This window comes from Chelonoidis abingdonii, chromosome 4 (assembly GCF_003597395.2).
Source record: "Chelonoidis abingdonii isolate Lonesome George chromosome 4, CheloAbing_2.0, whole genome shotgun sequence".
Lineage (NCBI taxonomy): Eukaryota > Metazoa > Chordata > Testudines > Testudinidae > Chelonoidis > Chelonoidis abingdonii.
This window is the reverse complement of record NC_133772.1, coordinates 137,935,234-137,949,084: the sequence shown is the minus strand read 5'-3', so window position 1 is coordinate 137,949,084 and position 13,851 is coordinate 137,935,234. Positions and strand designations below refer to the sequence as shown.

General features: G+C 41.9%; 1 protein-coding gene across 1 annotated transcript in view; it reads left to right on the top strand.

Moving 5' to 3' along the window:
• The window catches only part of BRF1 (BRF1 general transcription factor IIIB subunit), a 174,551-nt gene extending 162,990 nt beyond the window's left edge, over positions 1-11,561 (top strand). The window contains exons 13-14 of the mRNA XM_075065721.1: positions 7,777-7,945; positions 11,500-11,561. Of these exons, the coding sequence (XP_074921822.1) occupies positions 7,777-7,945; positions 11,500-11,537 (207 nt within the window). The 3' untranslated portion in view covers positions 11,538-11,561. The remainder of the gene's footprint in view (positions 1-7,776; positions 7,946-11,499) is intronic.
• The last annotated feature ends 2,290 nt before the right edge of the window (positions 11,562-13,851 follow it).

The following is a 13,851-nucleotide window of genomic DNA, read 5'->3' as shown; positions in this document are numbered from 1 at the left end:
GTTATCCCAAGGGGAGTTTCTGACACACTTCAAACCAAATGCACTGCTTCAGGTAGAATAAACAAACAGATTTATTAACTATAAAGGTAGATTTAAGTGATTATAAGTCAAAGCATAACAAGTCAGATTTGGTCAAATGACATAAAAGCAAAACACATTCTAAGCTGATTTTAACACTTTCAATGTCCTTAAAAACTTAGATGCTTCTCACCACAGGCTGGCTCTTCAGCCAGGCTCTCTCCTTTGATCAGTGGGTCAGGCGCTTGGTGATGGTAGTCTGTAGTTGTGGGTGGGAGAGAGAGAGAGCATGGCAAAATGCCTCTCCCTTTTATCATGTCCTTTCTTTCCTCTTGGCTTTGCTCCCCCACCCCACTTCAGAGTCAGGTGATCATTACCTCATCTCAGTCCAAAACTGACCAAAGGAAGGGGGTGACTCCCTCGAGGATCTAACAGATTCTTTTGTTGCTGCCTAAGCCAGTGTCCATTATTCCTGTGAGGCTGGGCTGGGTTTGTCACATCCATGCCTTGATGAGGTGAACTGCTCTTCTGCTCCTGGAGAGTTTTTGCATAGGCTTGCTTTAAGCCATGAGGATACATCTTCAGCCTCATAACTATATACATGAAATTATAACCTGTACCCTTACTATAACATTACTGTAACAACCATGCTCAGTGCATTATGATCCTTCCAAAGACACCCAACATGACAAACTTTGCATTGGATACCACACAATTATTTTATAAAGATGAACAAGGGGATGTAGGGTGTTTTCCTTGAGGTACAGAGCATCACAACTGGATTCTGATCTCTGTTATGGGAATGTAAATTCCGAGTCAAAGAGATAAGGATTGGTCCCTCTGGTCAGGCCAGTGGAATCATTGCAAAGATGATGCTCTCTGTTTTCCAGTTGGAATTATTTGCTTTTACAAAAACAGGGATTCAGAATGGAAGGGTGAGTGAAACTGTGAACACAAACCTCTCAATAAACCAGGTAAATATTAACATTTAATATATTCAAGAGGAATTCCAGTTTGGAGAGAGGGGAAATAACACCATACGCTTTTAAAAAACAAACAAATTGCGTAAGAGAGCCGTGGCTGGGACTAAGCAGAGATTGTCCCTGCTCCCTCACTGTATTATCCAGCAGAGCTGAACTGGCACACTGGAGGAAGTAATCAACTCCTGTTGAGGACCAATGGTAGATGACTTCCCCCATGGAGCAAGCACGTAGCCAGGGAGAGAATTGTGATTCTGGTGTCATGTTTCCTCCCTCGTCTGCTCCTGGGGAAGAGGAAAAAGTGACAGCTCACGCTAAGTAATGAAACTTAAATATTTATGTATTTTCGTTTGAGATTGTAATATTACTGGGGAGGAGTTGTTAATAATTGTGACTATATTCACAATACTCATTTTGGTAGTTCTCTCTCACACGCACGCATGGATTCTCTCTCTCTCTTTCTTAAAATGTGGGTCATGATTCCTGTCACTAACTCCTCCAAACTGAACCATAGACTCTCTATAGATAGTAATTCCATGATCTAATGATAAGAATATAGCAGTAGGGATATATTAGCGACCACGTGACCAAGATGGTGGTAGTGACTGTGAAATGCTCAGGGAGATTAGAGAGGCTATTAAAATATAAAACTCAGTAATAATGGGGGATTTCAACTATCCCCATATTGACAGGATACATGTAACCTTAGGATGGGATGCAGAGAGAAAGTTTCTTAACACCTTAAATGACTGCTTCTTGGAGCAGCTAGTCCTGGAACCCACAAGAGGAGAGGCAATTCCTGATTTAGTCCGAAGTGGAACACAGGATCTGGTCCAAGAGGTGAATATAGCTGGACCCCTTGGTAATAGTGACCATAATATAATTAAATTTAACATCCCTGTGGTGAGGAAAACACCACAGCAGCCCAACACAGAAGCATTTAATTTCAGAAAGGGGAACTACAGAAAAATGAGGAGGTTAGTGAAACAAATTAAAAGGTACAGTGCAAAAAGTGAAATCCGTGCAAGCTGCATGGAAACTTTTTAAAGACACCATAATAGAGGCTCAACTTACATGTATACCCCCAATTAAAAAACGTAGTGTGAGAACCAAAAAAGTGCCCCTGTGGCTAAACAAAAAAGTAAAAAAAGCAATGAGAGGCAAAAAGACATCATTTAAAAAGTGGAAGTTAAATGCTAGTGAGGAAAATAGAAAGGAGCATAAACTGCCAAATGAAGTTTTTAAAAATATAATTAGGAAGGCCAAAAAAGAATTTGAAGAACAGCTAGTCAAAGACTCAAAAAGTAATAGCAAAAATTTTGTAAGTACATCAGAAGCAGGAATCCTGCTAAACAGCTAGTGGAGCCACTAGACAATTAAGATACTAAAGGAGCATTCAAGGATGATAAGGCCATTGTGGAGAAACTAAATGAATTCTTTACACTGGTCTTCATGGCTGAGGATGTGAGGGAGATGCCCAAACCTGAGCCATTCTTTTTAGGTGACAAATCTGAGGAACTGTCCTAGATTGAGATATCATTAGAGGAGTTTGGTAAACAAATTGGTAAACTAAACAGTAATAAGTCACCAGGACCAGATGATATTCACCCAAGAGTTCTGAAGGAACTCAAATGGGAAATTGCAGAACTACTAACTGTAGTCTGTAATCTATCATTTAAATCAATGTCTGTACCAAATGACTGGAGGATAGCTAATGTGATGCCAATTTTTAAAAAGGGCTCCAGAGGTGGTCCTGTCAATTACAGGCTGGTAAGCCTGACTTCAGTATTGGCAAACTGGTTGAAACTATAGTAAAGAACAAAATTGTCACACACATGAACATAATTTGTTGGTGAAGAATCAACATGGTTTTTGTAAAGGGAAATCATGTCTCACCAATCTGCAGAATTCTTTGAGGGAGTGAACAAGCATGCGGACAATGGTGTCCGGTGGATATAGTAACTTAATTTTCAGAAAGCCTTTGACAAGGTCTCCCAAAGGCTCTTAAGCAAGTAAGCGTCATGGATAAGGGGAAGTCTTTCATGGATGGTAATTTGGTTAAAAGACAGGAAACAAAGGTAGGAATAAATGGTCAGTTTTCAGAATAGAGAGAGGTTATAGTGGTTTCCCCAGGGGTCTGTACTGGACCAGTCCCATTCAAATATTCATAAATATCTGGAAAAAGACATAAACTGAGTGGTAAAATTGCAGATGATACTGAACTATCAAGATAATTAAGTCCCAGCGGAGTGCAAGAGCTACAAAAGGATCTCACGAAACTGAGTGACTGTGGAACAAAATGGCAGATGAAATCAATGTTGATAAATGCAAAGTAATGCACTTTGGAAAACATAATCCACACTATACATATAAAATAATGGGGTCTAAATTAGCTGTTTACACTCAGAAAGAGATCTTGGAGTCATTGTGGATTCTCTGAAAAACATCTTACTCAGTGTGCAGCGGCAGTCCAAAAAGTGAACAGAATGTTGGGAGTCATTAAGAAAAGGATAGATAATAAGACAGAAAATATCATATTGCCTTTATATAAATCCATGGTACACTCAACATCTTGAATACTTGTGTCAGTTGTGCGGTTCCCCCATCCAAAAAAGATATATTGGAATGGAAAGGTTCAAAAATGGGCAACAAAAAGATTGGAGGTATGAAACAGCTTCCGTATGAGGAGAGATTAATAAGGTGGGACTTTTCAGCTTGGAAAAGAGATGATTAAGGGGGATATGATAGAGGTCTATAAAATCATGACTGGTGTGGAGAAGTAAATAAGGAAGTGTTATTTACTCCTTCTTGACACAAGAACTAGGGGTCACCAAATGAAATTAATAGGCAGCAGGTTTAAAACAAACAAAAGGAAGTATTTCTTCACACGATGCACAGTCAACCTGTGGAATTCCTTGCCAGAGGATGTTGAGGGCCAAGAGTGTAGCAGGGTTCAAAAAAGAACTAGAAAAATTCATGGATAATAGGTCCATCAATGGCTTTTAGCCAAGATGGGCAGGGATGGTGTCCCTAGCCTCTCTTTGCCAGAAGCTGGGAATGAGTGACGGAATGGATCACTTGATGATTACCTGTTCATTCCCTCTGGGGCACCTGGCATTTGCCACTATCGGAAGACAGGATACTGGGCTAGATGAACCTTTGGTATGACCCAGTTTGGCTGTTTTATGTTCTCCTCCTTCACACACTGTCTCTGTGAAATACGTTTACACCTATGTATACATATACAGTAAATTAAAATTGTTGTTCATATTCAGAGACTAAACTATTACATAACAATGTAGCATCTATATTGCTAATTTACAAACGGAGTCAACCATTCATCTTTTTTATATAAATGTGTGAAATCTGACACCATTTTGAAAATGTTCTATTTAATGTTGTTCATTTAACATGTTTCCACAACCATTCATGCCCCCATTAAAAAAAAAAAAATGAGAGTTTTTAAAAGCCATACTAAAGTTCAAATTTTCTGGAGACTGATTCAGGAAGTTTGGTGAAAGGAATTGTTTGACACCTTTATTTAAAAACAATTAAAACATAAATTTTCAGAAACAGTTTGATATAATGCCTGGGGAAATACTTTTTCATTTTTTTTGCTGTGCTCATTAGAAAAACCTGCACATTTTTAGAGCTGTAACAGCCTGGAAATGGACATGATAATTAGAAGAAGGTCATATTTTAATTAGGATGGTGCAATTTTAATAAACAATGAATCAGTTGTAGCTCCTTTATATTCATCCATTCTTTAGTGAAAATTGTTAGAACAGATGGAAACTTTTAGCATAAAAATTAGTATAAATTAAGATGATGTTTTTCTGAAACTGTTGTCTATTACTTCTTGAGCCTAAAACCCCTAGAGTTGTCATTTTGATAATTCTATATGGGAAAAGTGGTGATGGGTGAAAGAAAAGGAATTCAAATCTAAATAACAGTAAGATTTATTTCTACATGGAGATTGTGTTCTATGTCATTTGGACACCCAGTCCCTGTTAAAATTAATGGGTGTGCAGTACCCAATCAATGAGCTATTTGTGGAATCTCCTTGGTGACTTTGCCCTGGTCTGCACTACAAACGTACATCAGGCTAATGAAATTTATATAATCCACAGCCCTGAGCAACGCGGTTATACTGACCAAACTCCTGGTGCACACAGTACTGTGTTGACAGGAGGGCTTATTGGGGATGAGGAGTGCCTACGCTGACAGGAGATCTCTTACTGGCATAGGTCGCATCTTCACTAAGCGCCAGAGCAGTGCAGCTGCACATCTGAAAGTGTAGACAAGCCCTTCGAAAACCTAAAATGGAATCCTTAGTTTGCCTGTGTGATCAGCTTGATTTCTCACAGGTTTGGGTGGAATTTGATATTTGAGTAATTAGACGGTGAGCTTTTTGGGATAAAGGCTTTCTGTTACGATATGTTCATACAGTGCCTAGGACAATGGGGCCCTGATTTTGTTTGGGGCCTCTAAGAGTTACTGTAGCACAAATAAATAAGAGAGGAATTGCCATACTGAATCAGATCCTGTCTTCACGAGCGACTTACACAGAAGGTGCAAAAAACCTTCCTCCTAACTTCTACTTTGGCTTAAGCCTCATGCTTAATATCCCTTCCAAAGTGGTTTCACATTAAATATTACAACTGCAGATATTTTTGTTTTCATATAAATAGCTAATGCCTTTCTGAATCTTGCTACGGTTTTGGCCTTAATGGCCTGATGTGGCAATAAGTTCCACAGTTTAATTGCACATTGTGTGAAGGAGTGTTTCCTTTAATCAGTTTTGAATTTGCTGCCTTTTAATACATTTGAATGTCCCCTTTTGGTTTAAAGAGACAGGAGGAATAAAAGTTCCCAGTCTGACTTCTCCATACCATGCACCATTTTACATACTTCTAACATGTCCCCTCTTCTTCTTCTTCTTCTTTTGAATGTAAACAGTCCCAGTCTTTTCAGTCTTTCCTGGTGATGACTAGTGGCAAGTAATATATACCTTCTCAGTTCTGCAAGAGTTAATCATACTGCACCAGATTCTCTGGTGCACTAACACTGGAGCTATCTTCTGGACAAAAGGGAAAATCCCTCGTCAGAGAGTTGCTGGAGACAGCACAGCTGCCTCCTCTGCCAGCTTCCCCCCTGTAAAGGGTAGAAGAGGGAGGGGCCTGGAAGGGCAGAGCTCCACTGCTGCAGGGGGAAATACTCCGGTAGCCTTAATTAGAGCAAGGCTCCTCCTGCTCTGGCTTAGGATCAGGTGGTGCTGAATCAGGGAGCTGAAGCCAATTTCACGTGGCTGCTACTTTCCACAGCTCAGACATAAGAGAACCAGCGACAGTGTCTTCTTTTTCTTTTCATTTAGTCTCCATCTCCCTGCTGTGTTTTCCTCCCTCCCTGCTTGCTCCATTGCACATGCTCTTTTCCCAGTTTGACCCCCTTTCTCCTTCTCATCATCTCTACAAATGCCTCCTTGTTGCCTAATCCTCAGCTTCTACTGCATGTGCTTTCCTGATGCTTGGTCCCCATCTCTGCTCCTTGGAATTTCTCCCCACCTGCTAGGTCTTTTTACCTTCTCCTACCCTGGAGGTACTGCCTCACTGTACCCTTCCCAGAGGACAACTTAGCCCAGTCGTCAGGGCATTCAGCTGCAATGGGGGAGACCTAGGTTCAAGTCCCTGCTCCAATTCCTGTAGAATATTGATGCAAAGTGGAACAGCTCCAACAAGAGAGATTGAGAGCCTGACCTCAGTATAGCCAATAAGACTGGTGGTCAGGGTACTCACTTGAAATGTGGAGAGCTTGAGTTCAAGTCCCTACTCCATACCTGGCAGAGCAGGGACTTGAAACCGAATCACTCACATCCCCGGCGAGTGCCCTGACCACCGGGCAATTGGCTGCTCTGGCATGGGTCCCTCTCTCTGTTTTGGGTTCATCCCAGTGCTGAATGGGAAAAATGTTGAAAATCTCAAAATTCTTCACCAGATGAGGAAACCATTTCCTGCCGAGTTCCTCTTAGCACCTTGCTGAATTGGGGCCTTAGCAGCAGTAAGACAGACTCCTTATCTTTGAAAAAGTTTAGACATCTCTGGCAACAGAGAGGACAGACCAGCACCGTGTGAACAGTTAGTTCTGTGTTGGCATGTGCTCTCGGAGCCACGAGTTCCCAGCCCGCTGGTCTGATAACCTAGAGGTACCAGTCCGTGTTGCCAATGTGTTATTCTATTACACTATTACCAGTGTTGTCTGATGAGAATTATTGTCGCTCTCTTGATTCTGCTCCAAGAAAATCCAGCCTGATGTGTCAAAACTAATACACATCAGTTTTTTCTGATATCAGAGTACATTTTGCTCTCATTAAGGTGATAACAGTGTTGCCATTTTGTAATAGCCCTTATTTGAACCAAATATAATGAAGGAAAACACTGCAAGCTTCCCCACAGAGCTCTGCCAAAGCACCTTAAGCTAGTTTTACCTTGCACTTGTGAGAGGGTTGTTTTTCATTTACTCTGTTTGGCTGTTTCACTTTGAGTATTTTCCTGGCTTTGAAATACTTGAAAATGAACGTTTCCCTCTCATTAACATTCACAGTACTTTCCACTATGGACGCTGAATGTTCCCCAGAAGATTTAAACTTCTTAGGCTGTGCTTTGGCTTTGTTTGAGGACAGTAGTGCCAGCTGCTCTGGCCCTTTCATTTGGAGATGTTAAGCGGAAAGATTTGGCTACAACGAATGGTATACTTCAGTGTCCCCCTGTCTTGTTCCCAGGTAACCTTTCCAGAGTCGCAGACAGAAGGGCCAGAGCTTGAAAAACCAGAGAACGTTCTGGTAGAGAGTGGACCGGTGTCATATAACCATGATGAAGAAGTTGAAGAAGAAGAAATAGAAGAGGAGGATGATCACTGCATGAGTGCACTTCAGTTAATGGGAGGAAATGGTAGGTCTTGATTTTAGATAGTGGAACCTATTGACTGGGCACAATTGTGAAAACACAGAAATTACCAGACCAACTTCTGTTCTTTGTGAAGGACTCTCTATTCCAGGGGTTCTCAAACTTCATTGCACCACAACCTCTTTCTGACAACAAAAATTACTACACAACCCCAGGAGTGGGGACCGAAGCCTGAGCCCACCCTGGGGCCAAAACCATTGTCCAAGGTCTTCAGCCTCAGGTGAGGGGCCTGTAACCCTTAGCCCCGCCACCAAGGGCTGAAGTCCTCAGGCGTGGGCTTTGGCCCTGGGGCGCAGTAAGTCTAATGCCAGCCCTGGCCTTAGACCCACTTCGGGGTCCCAACCCACAGTTTGAGAACCGCTGCTTTATTCTTAAGGAGCTATTGGAGAAATAAAAAATACTAGCTATTTTTGGGGGGGGGGGGGGAAAAAGGCCACAGCAGTGTTAGCTTGAGGTACCAGATGAAATGTGAACACCCAAAGTGGTGATGAATATGATTAGAATAGTGCTAATCGGTGTGATGCTGGACTGTGCAGGGCTGGTATCAAGGTCCTTTCCACAGCGTATCTGGGGTAGGGGTGCATATGTATCCCTGCACAGCGTCTCTGCCCATCCATCCCCTGCACAACCCCTGGGTGAGGCTTAGGTGATGCAGTGAGCCTTGCACAGGCCCCTCCTCGCTGCTGGGGGTTTTAATCCCACATGCAATATAATTCAGCATGCATTTAAAAATGCTTTCTCATCTTTAATAATGAAAAGGTAACTTTAGGAAACAGCTAAACATAATGTCAGACGACGAGAGCAAGGTTTTGGCTTACGGTGATTCTTACTTCAGTAAATACATTTTTTAAATATGCTTTCAGTAAAAACTTGATATCCAAATTACATTTTTCTTTAACAGTTCTAGCTGCTGATCTGTGTCACCGCAGCACTCTGGATATGCAGATCCCTCTGCTCCATCTCTTCACCCTTACCCCCTAATTCCTCCCATGCAGCAGTCCTCCTAGAGGCTCATGTACTCCTGCATCAGGAAGCAGGATTTACCCTTTAATGCCACAGTGCAACTTCCTGGAGGGCTTCCCATAGTAAAATCCTGGGACCCTAGCTGTAGGATACTGGCTTGTCTACACCTGGGTTATTCCCAAATAGCTACTCCACTTTAAATTCACTTCCTGCCTTATTCTGGAATAACTCTCCGGTATAGTAGACAAGCCCTAAGAACTTTGTGCTCCAGCTCAGTATTATATGAATCTTCAAACATCATCTCTGGGTTAAATGTCATGAGAAATGAGGACTTTACCGAACATATTGTGATACGGGAATCACAGCCAGTGTATTCTACTCATTAAACCACATGTATATTAAGGTCTATGGGTGGGATTCACAAAGAGGATTTAGGCTGAGCATCAGAGTGTCTACGTTTGCGCGTCTGCTACCAAGTGGAATCCACGACCCAGAGTTAGGCACCTAGTCTCCCTGTATGATGCACAGGAACAATAAGGGACCTAAAAAAGGGGTTTTACAGAAGCCAGCACTCTGAGCAGGGAGCTTCCTAAACTAGCTAGCAGGAAATACTGATGAGAAGGGTGGGGCCTAAGCCCCGCCCCTCAAAGGGAGATGGCCACCTACATCCACTCCAGATTCACAGCTGTGGACCCTGGCCTGGAGTTATGGATGCGTAAGCTAGGCTAGTCCTTTCTTCAGGAAAAATGAGGAGATGGTGTTGAGGCTGTCGGGGGGTAAGCAACATGTTAGAGCGTGGACCTGGGATAGAAAACCTGTGTTCAGATCCCCACGCTGACTTATTTGGAACAGAGGCTTGAATGTGGGTTTCCTACATCCCAAGTGTTTGCCCCAGCCACTGGGTTATGGGGTATTCTGGAGTGCCTGTGTCTCAGTCTCAAGCTATTCCACTTCATGTAAATAATTATATATTCATTGTGCCAGAGAAGGTGTGTGTGTGGCTCTATAAACCAGTGGTTAGGGCACTAACCTGAGAGGTGCGAAACCTGCATTCAGGTCCCTGCTCCACATGAAGCAGAGTGAGGATTTGAACCTGCCTCTCCCACATGCTGCGTGAGTGCTGTAACTGCTGGATTATTACATAAAAGGGGAGGGTGGGGCATCACCACCAACTTCTCTGGCAATGGTTTGCATGGGGCCCAATCTGCTCCAAGGCAGCCTCTGAGCACATCTACCAAGCTGGCCCCGCAACATAAGCGGTGAACGCCTAGTTTGTGAATCCTGTTGAAGCTTAGGCACCAAGTTGCTCAGTGGTGTCAAGACTGAGGTGGCTGTGTGCATGCAGAACTGTAAGTGTCTAGGGGACTTTACCAGTGGAAACCTAGGCCCCTACAGGGCGAGGCAGCAGCTTGAGCCAGGTTTCTGAGGATGTAAATATTGGACTTGCATGCCTAAATGACAGGTGCCTAAACTCCCCTTGTGACTCCCATCTTTTATGTTAACCAGAAGCCATCATATGAGCAGGTTTCTGTATTGACAGGAAACACTGATAGCCTCCCTGCAGTGGTATTTCATAGTTGGGCATGGCCAGATTGATCCTTTATTTGAAACTTCCTGTTAAATTTTGAACTTCGGATGTATGCAAAAATTATCTTAAAATAGAATGATGCAATATGCTAAAGCAAAGTGGGAAGAAGGTTTGTGCTGGAGCGTTGATTTAGTGTTTAAGCCTCCCCATCACTATTAATTCAACTGCAGACTTTGATGAAGCTTTTTTGTAATATCTGTGGATTGATCATAAAGGAATGTGTTGTTTTTAGATTGATTTCTGACTGAAAAATAATTTCTGAACCAAAGGAAAAACACTTTGTCACTAGTGTTTGTTAGGATTATGTTCCCAAGAAAGTGCACCCATGTGAGTGGGTGGATCCATGTTTAAAAATAGTAGTAATAAAGCCCGCAAAGTAGTTTAAAGGTCACTGAGCTTTTTTCTCCTTTGTGTTACTATATTTCAACCATTCTGAGAACATTGCACTACCCTCTGTCTGGTTCTGTACTGCATATGAAAGAGCTGAGTATTTGCGTTATTAAGAAAAATAAGTTAGGAATGCTTCCAGAATTAAAACTGAGGTGTTCAGAATGGACTGTCAGCAAAAGAACTGCTTTGTCTGTCTACTCGTGGGTCTTAGACCTCCCTGATAAGTGGAGGGGAACTGCAGGAGATTCAGGTGATGAACTTTGCCCTTTCTGTACAAATCACCGTGGATTTAAGTCTCCTTAAAATTACGGTCCTAAGGCTCCATATAGAACCTTTCTTAATAAGTGCAGTGATAAACATATGCCTGTAGGTTCACAACTATTTTTGAGTTTATTAAGGAGAGCATATAGCAGATTTTCTCCGTAGTCTTAAGAAAATGTATGGGTTTGTTGTTTGGTTTATTAAAAATGTACTGATTCATTACGCAGCATAAAGACTGCTTGAATTTATAGTTTGACAACTGTAATATTTTCAATGCACTTTTCTTATTCTCTGGAACACTTTCTTTTCTATAAACCTTTTTCTCTGTGTGTTTCAGATTACGGCTGTGATATGGACGATGACGACGGTTATTAGTCCTGTGTGCTTCCAAAGGAGATGTAGTAATTTTGTGATTCCAATGACTTTATGAATGGTGAAAGAAGCTGTCTGTGATCAGCAGACATACTGAACAATCCTGACTTTTGTAAAGAGAATTTTAGTTGAGTGTTGATTCTGGTTAGTTTACATTGACATAACCCAGCAATAAAGTTTGGGTTTATCGTACTTGAAATTTTTTTTGGATCATGTTTTGAGGAAGGAGTTAATGGAGGTAATGTTTCCAGAGAACAAAGCAAAATACCCTGTATGGAGAGTATGTTGTGGTTAGAAACTACACGTCTCTTATTTGATTCTGCTTCAGGCATGCTACTGAAAAGGAATGTATAGAAGAGGAATAAATTATAAAGTAAGTAAAACCTCCACATAAATCTTTGAACTATACCAGGGTTAATCCTCTCATAATACTATAATGAGAAAAATGGATAATCTAATCTTTATTGTTAATGTGACTCTGCCATTGTATACAAGCTTCCCTACTTGATATGCTCCCAAAAGTAAATGCGTTAAGGAAAAAGATGGAATTCTATGGCAGTATCTCTTTAAATTAAATTAATCCTCAGAAGCTAAATAGGTGCTTACATACATTTATAATAGAATTCTGTGTTCCTCGAGAGATGCTGACAGTACAAGAGAACATTGTCACAGAAGGGTGGTTTCTACTGTTCTGTAAATGCTGAAGAAATGTTTGTGGGGGAAAATGGTTAGATAAAGGGAAAGCATCTGTGGGGAAAGCAGGAGACACTGTTGTGGCCAAGTTCATTGCAGTGACTCTACTGCTGTGGTATGAGGTGCAGTAGGGTGACTGTTGCTACCGTTAGTGACCTGGTGCATTCTGGCTGGGTCTGGGAACAGACCTGCTCTGTGATGCAGCCACTCAGAGAACAGCCTGTCTCTAAAGGTCTAGAGGGGGTTAAATAAAAAAGCGAGCTTTTTGTGTAAATAAGCTAGTTTCTGGTTTGACTGAAGTTTAATTTATTTAACTTTTTTATTGGTAAATTAAAGGTCACCCATTGGGCAACCTGATTGGCTTAGCATGACTTTCATTTTGTACAGTAACTAAGTGTTATTGCCAGGCCTCAGGCCTCTGAGATCCTACACTTCAGTGCACTAATCTTTCTAATCCCAAACTCAGTAGAACAACTCATCTGAATTCTAGCTCTGTGGGTTAAATTCAGGCCTGGTGTTGGCAGATTTAGCTCCATTGACTCTTACCACCCTCTACCCCCACCTTTAGGGCCTGATCCAAAGCTCACTGAAGTCTGCCGAAAGACTCCAGTGGACATTAATATGCTTTGGATCAAGACCTTAATGATGTTGGGAGCCACAGGAGTTGTGATTTTTTGTCTTTTGTCACCTGGCTGTTGATGGTCAAGGAAGCTGAACCATCTGCCAGAACCAGCCCAGCTCAGGGAAGGTTAGTTGCACATCTCTTAGAAAACAGTCTTCCCTGAGCGGGGCTGCTACAGGTCAGAGTCTGAATCTACTCTCTCCTCACACAGGTGAGGAGCACCCCGTTTATTATTAGGCAGAGCACTCATCACACGAACACCATCCTCCTCTTCCCTCAACTCTGACTAGTATGTGTCTGCTAGATATTTTGGAGCCCTGTTTCTGCAGTGGCTCTGAGACTGCATGTGCTGTTACAGAGTTTGCCATGTGGAAAGCCAAAACCCTTTTTGAAGCAGGCTTTGGATTGATATAGAGGTTGGGCTTTGGAAAGATTTTTGGTTGGAAAGAGGAGATTTAGTGTAATTCTTACGGGAAAAGCTGGTACTCTATAAGAAAAACTGCAGATGTTTCTGGGTGCTTTGGTAGCCACACAAATGCTGCTATGAGAATTAAATTATGGAGTTAAACCTTTCTATCTGCACCAGAATGCAAAATCATGCTGTTACATAATAATAATTTGAAAAATACCAACCAGCTGCATTATGCCTCTGCAAATCTATGGTATACCTACCTAGGCCAGTTAGCTTGAATTTGGCTATTGCAGCACTCTGCCCAAGAGAAGTATTGTAAGTACCTGTGTTCCCAGTATATTCTCAAAATCTGGATTTTACTCTAAGGTACAAATTATTGTATGCACAGGAAATAAACATGCATATTGACTCCTGAAGGGTAGAATACCCTTCTGTCTCCAAGGTGTAGTGTCGGCTCTTGAAGAAAACACTAAGGCCTTATCTACACTTGCAAGTTGCAGCGCTGGTGAGGGGGTTACAGCGCTGCAACTTAGCAGGTGTCTACACTTAAAAGCTCAGCCAGCGCTGCAACTCCCTGTTTGCAGCGCTGG